The sequence below is a fragment of the Carcharhinus amblyrhynchos genome, chromosome 25 (assembly GCF_965287045.1).
Source record: "Carcharhinus amblyrhynchos chromosome 25, sCarAmb.v2.hapA, whole genome shotgun sequence".
Taxonomy (NCBI): Eukaryota; Metazoa; Chordata; class Chondrichthyes; order Carcharhiniformes; family Carcharhinidae; genus Carcharhinus; species Carcharhinus amblyrhynchos.
This window is the reverse complement of record NC_137348.1, coordinates 39,691,071-39,710,337: the sequence shown is the minus strand read 5'-3', so window position 1 is coordinate 39,710,337 and position 19,267 is coordinate 39,691,071. Positions and strand designations below refer to the sequence as shown.

At 44.2% G+C, this 19,267-nt stretch overlaps 1 protein-coding gene across 2 annotated transcripts in view; it reads left to right on the top strand.

Annotated features, from left to right (window-relative positions):
* pnpla7b (patatin-like phospholipase domain containing 7b) overlaps positions 1 to 19,267 on the top strand; it is a 309,370-nt gene that overhangs the window by 96,299 nt on the left and 193,804 nt on the right. For both annotated transcript variants that reach the window (XM_080212442.1, XM_080212443.1), the window contains 2 exons: positions 2,433 to 2,564; positions 6,012 to 6,135. In XM_080212442.1, the coding sequence (XP_080068568.1) occupies positions 2,433 to 2,564; positions 6,012 to 6,135 (256 nt within the window). The remainder of the gene's footprint in view (positions 1 to 2,432; positions 2,565 to 6,011; positions 6,136 to 19,267) is intronic.

Below are 19,267 nucleotides of genomic sequence, written 5' to 3'. Positions count from 1 at the left end.
AAGGTGTAATTACTATGTGACAAGTTTAAATAGGTTATTTGCCCTGATAAATGTAAAAAGTATTGGTATTAGTTATAGAATATATCAGTAAAAACACAATATATGACTCTGGGGGAGGCGATGGCCTAGTGGTATTATCGCTAGGCTATTAATACAGAAACTCAGCTAATGTTCTGGGGACCCGGGTTCAAATCCCACCATGGCAGATGGTGGAATTTGAATTCAATAAAAAAAATCTAGAATTCAGGATCTACTAATGACCATGAAACCATTGTTGATTGTCAGAAAAACCCATCTGGTTCACTAATGTCCTTTAGAGAAGGAAATCTGCTGTCCTTACCTGGTCTGGCCCATGTGACTCCAGAGGTGCAGCAATGTGGTTGACTCTCAACTGCCCTTGGGAAACTAGGGATGGGTAATAAATGCTGGCTGGCCAGTGACGCCCATATCCCATGAATGAATAGAAGAAAGGCTGAAATCATCTGAGTATTCTACTTCAGTTATTCCCTCCTAACTGCATTCCTGTGTGTGGCATCATGAGAGCCCAATTCAAAATATTAACATTTGTATGGGATATATTGACAGCTGCGAAACATTTTTTTTTGTATGATGCCCATGTTACGTTCCCCTCATTCACATGTTGTTTCCCTGGGATACCAATAAATGACACTTCCTTGTGGCTTTCCCAGATTTATTGGTCACTTGCCTGTCACATTGTGACTCAGCACTGATTTTATCCTGTCCCCACAGGATGCCATTTGTTGTCTGTGACACAGATTTCTAATAACAAAATAAAGTTCAATTCTTTTTTTAAATCATAAATTACATTTCTCTGCAAGTTTTTATTTGGAGGCCTCAGACTCTGACCATAATGTTGGGTGTTTCCAGTTGCATACAGATTTAATCTGAACATATGCACTATTCACTTTTATCAGAGATGTTCTGTGATCTGAGCTGCTGGAATATCTTGCTGTCTTTTAGCAGTCTCTGCTTAGCTAACTTCTCAAATAGAGAGCGAGAGATAGAAGTCGAAAGCCATATGTAAATGTTATATTAACATGTAAGACTCTGATTTGATTCATAGAACTTAGATCAGTACAGGCCTTTCGGCCCTAGATGTTGTGCTGAGCTATGTCTGAACTCAAGATCAAGCTATCCCACTCCCTGTCATTCTGGTGTGCTCCATGTGCCTATCCAATAACCGCTTGAAAGTTCCTAACCTAAAGTGTCCGACTCCACTATCACAGCAGGCAGTGCATTCTGCACCCCAACCACTCTCTGAGTAAAGAATCTACCTCGGGCTTCCCTCCTATATCCCCCACCATGAACCTTATAGTTATGCCTCCTAGTAACACTACATCCACCCAAGGAAATAGTCTCTGTACGTCCACTCTATCTATTCCCCTCATCATTTTTATAAACTTCTTTTAAGTCGCCTCTCATCCTCCTCCGCTGTAACGAGAAAAGCCCCAGCTCCCTCAACCTTTCCTCAAGACCTACCCTCCAAACCAGGTAGCATCCTGGTAAATCTCCTCTGCACTCTTGAGAGTCCAAGGATATTAAGGGTAGGCGGAATGTAGTGTTGAGGCCACAGTCCGATTAGCCATGATATTATTAAGTGGCAGAGCAGGTTTAAAGGGGCAAGAAGGCTCCTGCTCCAATGTAGAAGTAATGAAGTAGAGCTATAAAGAAATTTCAGCCACGTTGTCATATAATGCGATGCCATCTTTCATGCTTAAATGAGTAGGCAGACAGAATTTTAATTTAATTTATTATCCAAAGCACACTCATGTCTATAACAATACTGCACATTCTCTCAACTCCACTAAAATGTCAACAACTAATTGCTTATATATGGTGCCTATAACTTTGAATAATCTCTCAAATTGCTTCATTAAACTAGATAAAGTAGGATTAATAGACAAAAAGTTTGGCCAATGAGTTGGTTTTTAAAAAGGAATCTCGAGAGTAATAGAAGTTTTAGCTGGGGAGTTCCTGAGAGTGGAACTGGGGTGGTGGATGCTTTGGTTATGATTGCTTAGGTCAAGTTCAGGACTGAGGAACTCTGGTCCTTTCAAGTCAATGGCTATCAAATGAGCTGAATTGATGTTGTCACTGATGTGGTTAGGTGGATTGGCCACGCTAAATTGCCCCTCTATGTCCAAAGGTATATGGGTTAGATGGCTTAGCCATGGTAAATATGCAGGGTACAGGGTAGGGTGGAGGGGAGAGTGTGGGTGTGATGCTCTTTCAGAGAGCCTGTGCAGACTCGATGGACCAAATGGCAATTTCTGCACTGTAGGGCTTCTATGGTTCCATGGTCACTCCTGTTTATCAGTGTTAGGGCTCACGGGAGACCAAACCTGTTGGCTGCAACTGGATTTGAAAGAGGAGAGAGAATGTGTTTATTACATTTTGTTTCATTTTTAAAGGATAATGAGGGAAAAACCCAACGTGGTGTTGACTGTGGCTCATACTGTGGTGAGGAGGATGTCTCCATTTGTGCGACAGATTGACTTTGCCTTAGACTGGATGGCGGTAGAAGCTGGGCGAGCTGTGTACAGGTAAGAAGGTCAGTGTGGATCTTCGTACACACACTGGTGGGGGGGGGGGGAAATGCATTCTGCTATGTGGGATCAAGCCTAAAAAGCTTCAGTCCTTGTCCCAAGTTGTATTGGGTAATCAGCCACGGCAGCAATGGGGCAAAAATATTGAGCTGCTTTGTATCCCCGATCTAAGGATGTGACTGAGGGGTGGGAAATTCCACCAGGGTCACCTCAAAATGGGAACATTGATAGCTGCAAGCAGGATGTGCCTTATCCCTCATGACATGTCCTCCCACTTCCAAGCTGCAAAAGCACATTTCATTAGCCTGACTCTGGCTAATGTGCAGAAAATACTTGGGTACTTGCAGGGCACCAGCACATGCGAGTCCATGCTCCAGCAAGGAGTTGATGTTTGCGGGAGATGAAAGTAGTGCTGGACATGCTATTTACAGCATTTGTCAACTACTGTGTGGAACGAATGATGTATTTGTAAAGAATTGTTCCTTGAGCTACAGCAGACAGCCTGTATTTTAGGACCCATCTGATTCTTTCATAAAGGGAAGACAGCAGAGATTGAGATGGAAAAAATAGAATATTAGCATTATTAATAGGAAGTGTGGTAATTTATTAGCAATGATTAAATGCACACAGGTCAAGTTCTTGGTTCCCCTAAAATAAACCCTGACGTGAGGCCCTGAAATATACCATTATATAGGGTATAAAGGTTCTAAATGATGCTCTGATATAGAGTGTAGTCTGAATGATACCCTGATATAAAATGTACAGTCTGAATGATGCCTCTGAGTGATGCCCTGGCGCGGGGCAGACGGTCTGAGTGATGCCCTGGCGCGGGGTGGACGGTCTGAGTGATGCCCTGGCGCGCTGGGTTCCTGTCTATTTGGGTATATTATAATTTGCACTATTTGCACTATTTTTGGTACTCAGCCGCATATTGTGACTTAGTTGCACCAGTCATTAATGTTTTGATAATTATATCACACTGCCTCACCTTGTTCAAAACTCTAAAATGTAATAGACAGTGAGGAGGATTGTAATAGACGCCAGGAGGGCACCGACAGATTGCTGAAAAGGGCAAATACGTGACAGCTGAAATATCATGTAGAGAAGTATGTAATGTTTCTAGGGAAAGAAAAATAAGGTATAAGAGAAATAAAATGACACAACTGAATCGTTCCAGGGTGTGATGATACTGCCTTTAAGATATATATTTTTATCCTGTTGTTTTTGTAATGGGCATGTTTAAAATTCAGCATGTGGTGCCGATTTGCTGAGAATGCAGACTAATGATTGATTTTAGCGAGGGATGTTTGGGTCGGGAGTGCGATCCACAAAGTTATGCAAATCTGTTGAGTCAAGGAAGGATTTGATTTGATCTATTATTGTCACATATCTTGGTACACAGTGAAAAGTATTGTTTCTTGTGCGCTATACAGACAAAGCATACCATACATACAGAAGGAAAGGGTGCATAATGTAGTGTTACAGCCATAGCTAGGATGTGGAGAAAGATCAACTTAATGCAAGGTAAGTCCATTCAAAAATCTGGCAGCAGGGAAGAAGCTGTTGTTTAGTTGGTTGGTACGTGTCCTCAGGCTTTTGTATCCTATTCCTGATGGAAGAGAGTGTGTCAGGATGCCTGGGGTCCTCAATTATGCTGGCTGCTTTTCCGAGGTAGTGAGAAGTGTAGAAGGAGTCCGTGGATGGGACGCTGGTTTGCGTGATGGATTGGGCTTTGTTCACGACCTTTTGTAGTTACTTGCGGTCTTGGGCAGAGCAGGAGCCATACCAACCTGTGATACAACCAGAAAGAATGCTTTCTATGGTGCATCTGTAAAAGTTGGTGAGAGTCATAGCGGGCATGCCAAATTTCCTTCGTCTTCTGAGAAAGTGGTGGCCTTTCTTAAATATAGCATTGGCATGACGGGGCCAACACAGTAAAAAGTCTGACAACACCAGGTTTAAGTCCAACCGATTTATTTGATAGTAAACTCACTAGCTTTTGGGGTTAGTCCCTTCGTCAGGTGAATGGAGAGTTCTGGCCTCAGACAGAGCATATAACAGCACAGACAGTTTACAGATTACTGATTAGAATGCGAATCTTTACACCTAACCTGCTGTTCAAGTCTTAAAGTGGCCGACAGTGTGAGTGGAAGGAGCACTGATCACAGGTTACAGAGATGTGTATTGTCTCCAGACAGTACAGTAAGTGAGGTTTTGCAAACCCAGGCAAGTCACGGGGGTTACAGTGCGACATGAACCCAAGATCCCTGTTGAGACTGTCCTCATGTATGCGGAACTTGGCTATCAGTCTCTGTTCAGCGACTCTGCGCTGTCGTGTGTCGTGAAGGCCACCTTGGAGAATGCTTACCCGAAGGTCAGAGGCTGAATGCCTGTGACCACTGAAGTGTTTGCCAACAGGAAGGGAACAGTCTTGCCTGGTGATTGTCGAGCGATGTTCATTCATCCGTTGTCATAGCGTCTGCATGGTCTCCCCAATGTACCAGGCTTTGGGACATCCTTTCTTGCAACGTATCAGGTAGACAACGTTGGCCGAGTTGCAAGAGTATTTACCGTGTACCTGGTGGATGGTATTCTCACGTGTGATGATGTCATCCACGTCGATGATCCGGCATGTCTTGCAGAGGTTGCTGTGACAGGGTTGTGTGGCATTGTGGTCACTGTTCAACACTTCAGTGGTCACGGGCATTCAGCCTCTGACCTTCGGGTAAGCATTCTCCAAGGCGGCCTTCACGACACACGATAGCGCAGAGTCGCTGAGCAGAGACTGATAGCCAAGTTCCGCACACATGAGGACGGTCTCAACAGGGGTCTTGGGTTCATGTCGCACTATCTGTAACCCCCGTGACTTACCTGGGTTTGCAAAACCTCACTTACTGTACTGTCTGGAGACAATACACATCTCTTTAGCCTGTGATCAGTGCTCCTTCCACTCACATTGTCGGCCACTTTAAGACTTGAACATCAGGTTAGGTGTAAAGATTTGCATTCTAATCAGTAATCTGTAAACTGTCTGTGCTGTTATATGCTCTGTCTGAGGCCAGAACTCTCCATTCACCTGACGAAGAGGGAAACCTCGAAAGCTTGTGAGTTTACTATCGAATAAATCGGTTGGGCTTAAATCTGGCGTTGTGAGACTTTTTACTGTGTTTACCCCAGTCCAACGCCGGCATATCCACATCATGATGGGGCCAGGACAGGTTGGTGACCTGGACACCTAAAAAAAACAATGAAGCACGTGACCATTTGCACTTCGTCCCCATTTTTGTAGACAGGGGCTTATCCTCCATTGCACAACGGGCAGTAGACACATCAGATTATCAACAACATGCGGAGTGAGCACTTAGCTACAATGTTTGGATCCGCGTGCCCAGCAGATATTGTATTCTCCAGATAATGACCTTGTGATCTGTGGTTCTTTCTCAGGCAGGGGGACAGATCAGACTGCACGTTTATTGTGTTGAACGGTCGACTCCGATCAGTCATCATGAGGGACGATAAGAAGAAAGAACTGGCAGGAGAGTATGGCCGTGGAGACCTTATTGGAGTGGTTAGTAATAAAGCATTGCACGGTTCTGTTTTATATAAATATATTTATGGGATGCTGTGTCACTTCCTGACCTGCTGATCTGTATGTTTGCTGGAACAATGCAGCTGGGATCAGAAATGGTTTCGGTGATTCTGAGGACATTGTTTATGTGGTACAATCTGTCATCCTTACCCAAGCATTGGCATTAACTGGGGCAACTGTTTTGACACAATCTGACCCTCCACAACAAATCCTGTTGATGGCCATTGACCTGTGCTAGGACCATATTGCTTGCCAAAGTCATGAAGAGTAAGTCGTCTCAACACCAGGTTAAAGCCCAACAGGTTTATTTGATAGTACGAGCTTTCAGAGCATTGCCCCTTCGTTGGGTGAGTTCAGAGTTGGTTTCACAAATAGGGCATACATAGACACAAACTCAATTACAAGACAATGGTTGGAATGTAAGTCTTAATAGTAACCAAGTCTTTACAGGTGCAGACAATGTGAGTGGAGAGTGGGTTAAGCACAGGTTAAAGAGATGTGTATTGTCTCCGGACAGGACAGTTAGTGAGATTTTACAAACCCAGGCAAGTCATGGGGGTTACAGATAGTGTGACATGAACCCAAGATCCCCGTTGAGGCCATCCTTGTGTGTGGAACTTGGCAATCAATTTCTGCCCAGCAATTCTGTATTGTCATGTCATAAAGGGTGACTTGGGGAACGTTTACCAAAAATTAAAGGCTGAGTGCCCTTCATTGCTGAAGTGTTCCCCGACAGGAAGGGAACATCTGTCGGGGAGCAATCACCAGATTGTTCATTTTTGGTCGTGATTCACAATCATCAGAATGAACTGAACTCTTCACTCAGCTGAAGAGGGAGCAACGCTCTGAAAACTCGTGCTACCAAATAAACCTGTGGGACTTTAAACCTGGTGTTGTGAGACTTCTTACTGTGCCCACCCCAGTCCAAAGCCGGTAACTCCACATCGAAGTCGTGAATAATATCTTTGTTATTGACTCATTAACCCTGCTCTACTTTCCTTTATGTGGAGATGTCGGCGTTGGATTGGGATAAAAACAAAGAAGACTCACAACACCAGCTTAAAATCCAACAGGTTTACTTGTAGCCAACGCCACAAGCTTTCAGAACAGGCTGTCCCTTCATCAGGTGGGCAGAATTCCCACTCATTTGACGAAGGGACAGCCTGTTGCAAAAGCTTGTGGCATTTGCTACAAATAAACCTGTTGGACTTTAAGCTGATGTTGTGAGTCTTTCTATTTTTCTTTAGCCTATGATACAGTTGACCACACCACACTCCATCAATCATTTTCTTCCATCTTTGAGATTCTGGGGACTTCTTTCTTATGTACGTATGTTTTCAACTATCCAGACACAGTCAGTACATCTCCAGCAATGGTTTCTCTTCCTGATCCACTTATTTATTTGTGGGACATGGGAGTCGCTGGCTGGGCCAGCATTTATTGTCCATCCCTCGTTGCCCGAGGGCAGTTGAGAGTCAACCAGGTTGCTGTGATTCTGGAGTCCCATGTAGGCCAGACACGGTAAGGACGGCAGATTTCCTTCCCTAAGGGACATTAGTGAACCGGATGGATTTTTCTGACAATTAACAATGGTTTCATGGTATCAGTAGATTCTTAATCGCAGCTTTTTTTTATTGAATTCAAATTTCACCACCTGTGGTGGTGGGATTTGAACCCTGGAACATTAGCTGAATTTCTGGGTTAACAGTTTAGTGATAATACCACTAGGCCATCGCCTCTTTGCTTCACCCGTCTACAATATCTACATATCATTCCCTTGCAGGGTCAGCTTTCGTGTGCACGCTGATGACCCCCACACTTCCCTCTTTTGCCCTCCAGGTTTCTTGGCCACTTGACCGTGTTTATATTGTGACACTGACACTATAGCTCTGAATGAATTGCAGCTTGCTACATCTCAGCATCGTGTGCAGTCACTTTCACAAACCCCTCCTGCTGGTGCAGATAAATATAGTTTATACATTAAAACTCAAAGATCTTTTCTTTCTCATGCCCAAATCTTGTTAAGATTTATTAGTATTTTTCTAACAATAATAATTATCCAAGCATAATGCCTGCTTCCATTACTTTACTGGCTGCTAGCTAGTCCTGTCACCAGTTGTGATGGGTTCCAGACCTCACTTTCTTTTACCCTGCATATAGTTTATGATTTTATGAAAGGTAGATAAAGTTCCTTGATTGCATTTATTTCTTTCTTGTGTAGATATTGTTTACACTTACCCCTGGGTGGTTTTGTATGAGTTATGTTTCTCTCCTGGCTGAATAAATTTCCTGAATTACAGCGTGACTATACTTCGAGCAGTTCATCAATGGCAAACGGTTTTGGAACGTCCTGGGCCAGGGAAAATTCTAGAACAATACACGTCTTCCTTCAAATAGCTGCTACCAAAATAACTATTCCAGTTCAGCTCCATCTCGAATAATTTGCTATTCCTGATTTTCCAACCCAAGATGTGTGGGTTAGGTTGTTTGGCCATGATAATTGTCCCTTAATATCAAGGGATTAGCAAGGGAAATACATGGGATTACAGGGATAGGGCCTGGGTGGGATTGTTATTGATGAAGGCTCAATGGGCCAAATAGCCTCCTTCTGCACTGTAGGGATTTCGATTGTAAAATTAATGGTATCCATTAGCCAAATTCACCATGTTGGCCCTTCCCTGTTCTTGCTCAAGTCCCTGTTTTTACGTGTGTGCAGCTTGCCTCAATTCAAAGCTTCGTCTTTCCTGGACAGCCACGGGCCTCCGCTGTCCAAAGCTGCCTCAACATTTCTTGCAGGTCATGGTGCCTTTTACCTTCTGCCGGGCTGGCTTGCCGCCTACCCTGGGTTTCCAATTCAATCTGAACGTAATCCTGGAGGTTCCCTCACAAGGCCACCTGCTTCCAATTGCCCTGCCCATAAAGAAAATGAAAAAGTGCATCTTGTTTAAATGCCTGGTTGCTTGTAACTGTGGCCAGGGGATTTATCTGCAATTCCTGGAGGCTCGAGTGCAATTCCTGGAGGTTTGGCAAACCACCTCCAACCCCAAGCTCAACCCCAGTCTTTATCTTTTTTCAGCACCCCTGTTCTCTCTCTCCCCTTTTTCCACACTTGCCTTTGCCAGTATCCACCCCATACTAGATACTGTCCCCTCAATTTGGATCCTTTTATCAGCTGTTAATTTACCAATCACCCCATAATAGAATCATCACATCAGCAACAAAGCCTCCAGCTTTATGTTCTTATTATGTTCTTATCACTGTCCCATAAATATATTCCATATATCCCATTATAAAACTTAGAAGCATGAATCACTCTTCCACCTCACTGCACCATGTTTTTTTATAACTGTAGTGAAAAGTGGGACTGCTCACTTGGGAACACTTAGTTGGTGCAGTGATATGAATCAAAACATTAAAACTACAGGCGCACACAGTCACGATGCATCCAACTAATTACCTTTCGGATCACACCAGTAAACTCAACAGATCATCCGCCAATATAAACTGGCACACATTTCTCGATAAACAAAGAAAGATCATACCCGTAGACAAACAGTGCAGGTGGAAACCTCACACGTTCAGATCAACATTCAGAAATCAGCCTCGTCACCAAGGAGAAACGTGTCAGAGGGTGAAGGAACACAGACAAACGCCACACAAGAGACATAGGGTGAAATCTTGTTTGGGCACCAAGGCCCTTGTCTGCGGGCTGGAGATTTGGCAAAGGACTGCCTCTTTCTGGGATGGCGGTCATGTCACACACCTGCCTGTCCCCTTCCTGCACCCCCCAGCCCAGCAGCACCAAGAGCAGGGATTAAAATGACACATGAGACACATACATCACACTTCCCCACCAGCGTCTTCAGAATTGATGGTTTTATTAATTCTAAAGTAATTTTTTTTTTAGTTGCAGGACCTTTTTTCATGTTGCTCTCTTTCGATCTGTTTTATGGGTGATTGGTGTTAGAGTAAAGGCCTGTCACTATCAACAGTGCAGGGCTGGCGCCATATTCTATCCGTTTACACCCTCCCTCCCTCCCAGCGATGGGACGGTTTTTTTACTTGTCGTCTCTCTCTCGGAGTTGAAGTTCACACACGGCCTGTTCACGTGAAATACACGTGTACAGCATCCTAAGTAAGATATCAACTTGACTCTAACCCACACCATCTCCTCTAAATGCATGATTCAGAGAGCGGATGTTATCTTTGTTGATTTTCCCCCACTTTTTCTGCCTCTGTTTCACCCCGTTTTATTTCCCTTGTGACTGCACCCCAGTAAGGGCACAAGGTGCTGTTGAAGTGGAGGGAAATGAGCCATTCAACTGGATCCTCCATATCAGAATGAGACAAGCCCGTGGAGATCTATGTTAGCGACTTGGCTGAGAAATGTAAATCGGTCAGAAACAGTGCAAAGACCACCCCTGCTCTGCTAGTGCTCTGGGTCTTCTGCGTCACCTGCAGTGTGCACCTTTTAGAGTGTGTAGGTTATTATTTTAATTGCTGCATTGAGATAGTGGAAGTTCCCCCAGCAGATGTCCTGGATAGGTTGCAGGGATCTAGTTAAAGGGAGCATCTTAGCTAAAAGAAACCCGACTCAACAACTGGATTCAGCTCATTTACCTCCTCCGGTCTGGTCATTTTTGCACTGCTGTAACAAATTTTAAAGTCAGTGTTTCCACCACCTCCCTGTCAAACTCGCCCAGCCTGTGTGTAAAACATTATACTTCCTGTCATCACTTCTTAACTTTCCCTTCGATTCCTTCGTGTGCTTAATGTTTTAAGGAGCCAGTGACTGATTCAGTGTCAGCCAATTGCAAGAATCATAGAAACCCCACAGTGCAGAAAGAGGCTATTCGGCCCATCGAGTCTGCATCGATCACAATCCCACCCAGGCCCTACCCCCTTAACCCTACACATTTACCTGCTAATCCCTCTAACCTATGCATCTCATAGGCAATTTTTTTTAGCGTGGTCAATCAGCCTAATCCGCACCTCTTTGGACTGTGGGAGGAAACTGCAGCACCCGGAGGAAACCCACGCAGACATGAGGAGAATGTGCAAACTCCACACAGACAGTGACCCAAGCTGGGAAGCGAACCCAGGTCACTGGAGCTGTGAAGCAGCAGTGCTAACCACTGCTACCCCGCTAATGGTATTTGGGTATTAATCTTTACTCCTTTGGTGTTTCTTTCACAAGTTTAATAGCCTGCAGTGAACTGACTGGTAAGTTAAAATAGCTGGTTTTCTCATGAAACTCTTCACAGTCTAGCTTTTCTCCCCCTCTTGTTTCTAAATTGCCCAGTCTCCTGGAAGTCGAACAAAAAACTCTTGGTATGTCTGTGTTATATTACATCACACAAGCATTTCTCCATTAAAATAACCCGTCCAGTGTTTTTATGACTGTGTGCTGTGTCAAGTCTTGCATCCACTAGAGGGTGATGTGGCTTTGTGCATCAAAGCAGTGGAAATGCAGCAAATTAGTTCAAACATCAACGTTTTGAAAACTATAAATACATCAGGAAAAATTCATGGGTAATGAACTAACTTCACAGCTTGGTTACCGATTGGTCATACGTTGATGAGCATGAGTTACTCTCCTCCTGTGTTGAAATATTTAATTATAATTGTACATCATCTCTAATCTAGCAATCACGTGGGAAAATAATGGGAATCAGTGCAGTCTGGTTTCTGTGTCCAGCTCCCACCGATAGGGAAGAAATCCAGAGAGAATGATGATGCCAGTAACTTTTCATGTGTGATTTGTTGTGTGCGCTGGGTTACCTCGAATGATATTTGGTCTGCTGCTCCTTCTCTCTGTCCTGTGACACCACCTCAGAAAGATGCATGTGGGCAGGTGCTGATTTGAGGATCGGGTCATGCTGGCCTGTGATACCTCCCAAGCATCCCATGTGGGTAGCACACTGGTTAGCACTGCTGCCTCATAGCACCAAGGACCGGGTTCAGTTCCCGGCTTGGGTCACTGTCCGTGTGGAATCTGCACACTCTCTCCGTGGGTTTCCTTCGGGTGCTCAGGTTTCCTCCCACAGTCTGAAAGACGTGCTGGCTAGGTGCATTGACCCAAACAGATGCCAGAGTGTGGCAACTTCATTGCAGTGTTAATAGAACATAGAACGCTACAGCCCAGTACAGGCCCTTCAGCCCTCGATGTTGTGCCGAGCTATATCCAATCCCAAGATCAAGCTATCCCACTCCCTATCGTTCTGGAGTGCTCCATGTGCCTTTCCAATAACCACTTGAAAGTTCCTAAAGTGTCCGACTCCACTATCACAGCAGGCAGTGCATTCCACACCCCAGCCACTCCCTGAAGAATCTACCTCGGACTTCCTTGCTATATCTTCCACCATGAACCTTATATTTATGCCCCCTAATAACAGCTACATCCACCCGAGGAAATAGTTTCTGCATGTCCACTCTATCAGTCCCTCTCATCTTATAAACCTCTATTAAGTCGCCTCTCATCCTCCTCCGTTCCAAAGAGAAAAGTTCCAGCTCCCTCAACCTTTCCTCATAAGACCTACCCTCCAAACCAGGCAGCATCCTGGTAAATCTCCTCCGCGCTCTCGCCAATGCTTCCACATCCTTCTCGTAGTGAGGTGACCAGAACTGAACACAATATTCCAAATGTGGTCTCACCAACATTCGGTATAGTTGCAGCATAACTGCTCTTAAACTCAAACCCCCTGTTAATAAACGCTAACACACTATAAGCCTTCTTCACGGCTCTATCCACTTGAGTGGCAACCTTCAGAGATCTGTGGATATGAACCTCAAGATCTCTCTGTTCCTCCACATTCCTTAGAACCCTACCGTTGACCCTGTAATCTGCATTCAAGTTTGTCCTACCAAAATGAATGTAAGCTTTACTTGTGACTAATAAAGAAACTTTTAAAACAAAAAGATTCAATAGCCTGCTGATATTTGGTATTTAGCCTCACCATGTAAAGAACATTCACTTGGGTGAGGTATGAGAAGTGCCTGGCACTGCAGTAAGAGGGTTGGCCCCTTCAAGAGATGAAAAATGAATCGAAACTTGGAATAAAAATAAATTGATCTCGCCATAAACAGCTGGCACCCTATGTTGCTGACTGTATCTCTGCTGGAATTAATCCGACTGTCTTCAGTGTTTGGCTCAGTAACTGTTCCCAGCCATACAGTGTGATTGACTGTATATACACCATGGATCCAGTTCTCTAAGTCCCTCTGTCAGTTTCCCCACTATCGTAATCATCATTCATTAAAACAGTTGCTCCAACTTAGCAGGTACATAGAAAGCTGGCAGCCTCTGTGGAGAGAGAATCAGTGATTAACATTTCATACCAATGATCTTTCATCAGAATTGTACCAGAAGATACAGAGAGTCACCTGCTTATTATGGAATTAACAAAATAACAACTTGCATTTTTATGTATGCATATGTACACATGTGAAATGAACACATTTTGAGAATTGGCTCATATTTGCTGTAGTTCTGTATTACCCATGTGCAGTCAGTGGAAGGTCCTTTCGTACACTTTATCTGTCCAGGAGGGTGTTCATTTCCTCTGCTTCAGCCGAGGCTTATCTCTGTCTCAGTTCATTAGCAGGCAGCTGGTGCTGATAAAGTCACCTTGTGTTAAAGAATGAATGGTAAAATTGAACTGCTGAAGATTAATGAACTGTCTTTCCCCAAGAGCTCCATTATAGATAATTGGACTTTTTCTCTGAAGCTGATTGACGGGCAAATAGAGTCCTAGAGGAAGGTAAAGAAAGTATTTATTCCCACTCTGTCCCGCGGCACAACTTGAGTGCTCTCTGATCCGATGCAGCAGAGCTTAGGTGGGGGATAAAGCACCTTATACACTGCTTCAACGAGCACTCACTAGTCAGGGAGAGCACAGGGTCTCTCACAACAAGATGGCAACTTCAACATCTGTAACAATGTGCCTTTCCATTTGAGACAGCAAAACTTTCATTTAGTGTTCTGCCTAAATGGGTGGCACTGCTGCCTCATGGCGCCAGGGACCTGGGTTTAATTCTGGCCTTGGGTGACTTGCCTGTGTGGCGTTTGCATGTTCTCCCTGTGTCTGCGTGAGTTTCCTCCAGTTTTCTCCCACAGTCCAAAAATGTGCAGATTAGGTGGATTATCCATTCTAAATTGAACCTTAGTGTTAGGGGGATTGGCAGGGTAAATATGTGGGGTTATGGGGATAGAGCCTGGGTGGGCTTGTTGTCAGTGCAGGCTCGATAGGCTGAATGGCCTCTTTCTGCATTGTAGGGATTATACGATTCTATGAATTAGCTCACTTTAGACCCTGAGAACATTAACCCATCAGTCTTGGTTTGAACCCAGACTCCAGAAATGACAGGGTGTTATTATCAATTCACAGCAATTATTGATACATTTTCTCTTGGTCCAGAAATAATATCTAACCATAGTGATATATAATTCTACAGCAGGAGCAGTCAGACAATTTACATAGATTAACATTTTTATGGAAGGATAAAATTTGCTGTTTTTCACAATGTCTGTATGCATCATTTAATATCAGGTTTGGGTAAAAATAAACTTGTACCATATCAGGAGAATTTTTTTTATTATTTGTCATAGAATGTGAGCATCACTGGCAAGATCATCATTTATTTCCTCTTGAGAAGATGGTGATGAACCACTTCCTTGAGCTAATGTAGTCTGTGTGTTGTAGGTACACTCAATAGCGTTGTTAGGGTAAAAAGTTCCCAGGATGATGGGATGATTAAAAATTCCCAAGTCAGGATGGTTAGTGCCTTGAAGTGGTATTGCCAGATGGCAGTGGTCCTGGGTGTCTGCTGTTCTTGCCCTTCTAGGTGGTAATGGTGGAGATCACCGGTTTGGAAGATGCTGTTGAAGAAGCCTGGACTGCAGTGTGTTGTATAGATGGTACACACTGCTTTCTGTGGACAGGACAGGACCAGTTCTCCACTTTGTTGGATTGTTGCTGCACTGGAACAAGTTGGCATTGAGGGGGGTGTGGGCAATGAGCTCTGGAGCACAAGCTTTTAGCACTGCAGACTTTGTTGTGTCTAACATGTTAAGCTGTTTCTTGGTATTACATGGAGAAAATGGAATTAGCCAACAAGCGTTTGTGATGGTGGGGATCTTGAGAAGCTGCATCTGCAACAGGTAGATTGATGTGGACAAAGTTACACACATTTTTCCCTCATGTTGGTTCCCTCACCCACCTGTCACATTCCCCCCCCCCACTAATCTGTCCTTTTCAGATTTGACTGGCTCAGTCAGAAGTGGCAATGAAGACCCCACCGAGAATACATTCTATGTCCTTCCCGCCCTCGTTGTTTCTTCCTAGTGCTATTTGATGTGGAGAATTCAATAGTTGAAGCAGGGCAGTAGGTGGTAATCAGCAGGCGGTCTCCTTGCACATGTTTGATATGATGCTCAAACTTCGAGGAGTTATTGAGTGCTCCCTGTGCCTCTCTTCCTGCTGGGTTTGTGCTGCTGTTGAGACAGGATGTATCCAGGGATGGTGATGGTAATGTTTGGGACATTGTAACGGTATGATTTAAGAACATAAGAACATAAGAAATAGGAGCAGGAGTAGGCCATCTAGCCCTTCGAGCCTGACCCGCCATTCAATAAGATCATGGCTGATCTGTTGTGGCTCAGTTCCACTTTCCCGCTTTCTCCCCATAACCCTTAATCCCCTTGCTTATCAAAAACCCATCAACCTGCGTCTTAAAAATATTTAGCGAGGCAGCCTCCACCACTTCAACGGGCAGAGAATTCCAGAGATTCACCACCCTCTGAGTGAAGAAGTTCCTCCTCAACTCCGTTCTAAACCGCCCCCCCTTTATCTTGAAGCTGTGCCCCCTAGTCCTACTGTCCCTTTCTGAGCGGGAAGAGTCTCTCCACCTCTATCCTATCCATCCCATTCATCATCTTATTTGTTGGGTGTGATTATGTCGGGCTGTTGCTTACCTCGTATGTGGGACAGCTCTCTCAATTTTGACAGGAGCACCCCCAGATATTATTGGTTTACTGGGATACCTTTGGTCTGTTACTTTGGTTGATGTTTGTGGTCCTCTTCGTTTTATTCTGACTGTGGCTTTTGTAGAGGTTTGATGTAAATGAGTGAACTTGCTGGGCTACTTCAGAGAGCAGTTAAATGTCAATCTGGAGATATATTTGGACTAAACTGATGACAGCGGATTTCTATCCTATAGAACATTAGCAATTAGATTTTTAGATTTCATGGTCACCATTACTAATGAAGGAATTTTATTCCAGATATTGTTAAGTAAATTTAAATTTTCCCAGCTGCTGTAGTGGGATTTGAACCCATGTCTCTGGATCTTTAGCTGAGGCCTCTAGTTCGTAGTCCAGGAAGGTAACCATTATGCCACCCTACCTATAAGTAGACACTGAAACAAAGAAGGTGTCAGAAAACATTCTTCAGCAACTGTGAAGGGAGATAGGGGGTTAACACTTGTATCATCAGTGAAGAGAGAAAGAGAGTTAACACTTTTATCAGTGACCTTTCATCAAATGATTCATCCTGATTTTGCGAGGGAGATGTTGGGGCAGATTTACTTGCTGCCTTGTGTGCAGGCACCTCGTTATTGCTGAAAGCCAGCATGGAGTGAGTTTGCATAAAGGCACTCGACTAAAACATTTCTGCACTGATAAAAATCAGCTTACCTTTCACAACAACCTGTGGCATTTAACCATGGAACAATAAGCTGCCTGCTCTCCTGTGCTTGGTTACGGGTGAGCTGGTATTTTTAGATCCAGTCTTCGTCAGCAGTTGATAGAGTAATTGCTAAGGGATCATTGATGCTGCCATCACCTAGCAACCAAAGATCACCTTTAAGGATGTTTACTGCTCTGATCATTTTCACACTGGCTCACCTGTTTACTCTCAATGTAATTTTTGGTTTGATACATTTGACGCGATTTAAAAATATAGTGTTAAAAATCAGAAATTGATGATTACCTTCCGATAAACCGTTAATGTGTAATTTGATCATCTCTGGAATAGAGACGATAGGGAGGTTCCAGAGCTTTGGAGAATGTTTGGTGTGGTCAGGTAGAGAAGTAAATTCCAGGTTCTGTGCACAGGTGTGCAGGTTAGGTGGATTGGCCATGCTAAATTTCCCCTCAGTGTCCCAACATGTGTAGGTTAGAGGGATTAGCGGGATAAATGGGGTTGTGGGCTTAGGGCCTGGGGTGGGATTGTTGTTGGTGCAGACCCGATGGGCTGAATGGCTGTCTTCTGCGCTGTAGGGATGGTGCACCCTTCTCCATCTGAGCTTAGGAGGATGGGTCCTGGTGGTCTAAGCAACCATAGAATACGTCACAACTGACTCCACTCCTGTTGTACCAACACATGGTGGCACAGTGGTTAGCAGTGCTGCCTCACAGCGCCAGGGCCCTGGGTTCGATTCCGACCTTGAGCCATTGTCTGTGTGGAGTTTGCACCTTCTCCGCAAGTCTGCATGGGTTTCCTCCTATGGTCCAAAGATGTGCAGCTTAGGTTGATTGGCCATGCTGAATTGCCCCTTAGTGTCAAGGGATTAACAGGGTAAATACGTGGGTTGCAGGAATACGGTGGGATTGTGGTCGGTGCAGACTCAATGGGCCCTGTAGGGATTCTATGAAGGTTGACTAAAAGGACAATCAGCCACAGGAAACTAGTTTAACCTTCATTAGCCCAAGAGCATTGAAGCTAATTGCAATGGCTGCACACGTTGCCCTTATTGAACATACCTGAAGTAGCACAGCCTGATAATCACCCTGTGTAACTGAGAACAACACCGTGCAGTGAATTTCTCCACTCAGCCTCGACAGAAAGTTTCCACCTGCAGTGCTGATTTTGATGAACTGATTAGCCTGATTGTAGTGGAGATCACCAGATAACACAGATGAGTGGCTACAAAGTTAGATTTCATAGCAGTGATGCTTTGAAGGGCATTGGGTTGCTGAAGGAACTTGGAAAACTAGTAGTTATTCCATGGCAATGCTTTTCCCAGCAGGATGATGATGTATAACTCAGAGTCAGAGAGCAACAGTGCAAGGAAACAGGCCCCTCGGCCCATCCGGTTCAAGCCGGCCATGCTGCCCTCCCAGCTAGTCCTGATTGCCCGTGTTTGGCCCATATCTGTCTAATCCTTTCCCACCCATGTACTTATCCAAATACTTTTTAAATGTTGCTATTCTACCTGCCTCGACCACCTTCTCCGGCAGCTCACTCCCTGTATCTACAAGAGTATTAAACAGTGTAATATTCTGCTGTTAAGGTGAACGGCCTGCTTTGAGATCATGCAGTCTACTTGTTAAGTAAGCACATGGTAAATTTGGAATTTAATTATTTGGTGTTAGAAACTTTGTGGATTGGAAGATCCAGGTTAGAAAAATCTAGCACAAATTTCTTTCATTTTTGTGATTGTTTCATATTTAATAAATTAAAACAATTTCAGTGCCTGTTCAGTCACTCATTAATATGTGAAGGAATCTTTTGATTGGAAATGACCATGACAGGAACACCACTCGTTGGGCTGAGTTGATGCTCAGAGTGGGGACGGTGCTGAGATTATACAGCACAGGGATTATCCATTCTGACAATTTGGCTTTTTCTTTTGCCTTTGCAATTTTTGCATTAATTTCCTGTTGGGATGAAGATGGTTCAGCAGATGTTGAGAGAAAAAAAAAACTGAGAACTGACATAAGTAAGAGGAACCAATATCTGAGGAATTACCACAAATCCAACTGGAGAAATGAGATGTGGCAGCCGTATAGGCTCAGTCAGTTTAGGAGCAAATAAATCACAGCGGGAGTGAATATCATCATGCAGACAAAAAGGGATCGACATGGGTGTAAACTGCGAGGAGGGGGTGTCGAGGACCAGGAGAAGATGCTGCTGCGAATAACGGATCTATTATTGAAGATTTCTGTGTGCGAGACCACGTGTCATTTGCAACCACAGTAGCTTGGCTGGAAAACATGCCATTGCAAATATTTGATAGATCGAGGGACAGCGGGTTATGGGGAAATAGCACAGAAAAAGAGTTGAGGCTGGGATAGATCAGCTGGTGGCACAGTGGTTAACACTGCTGCCTC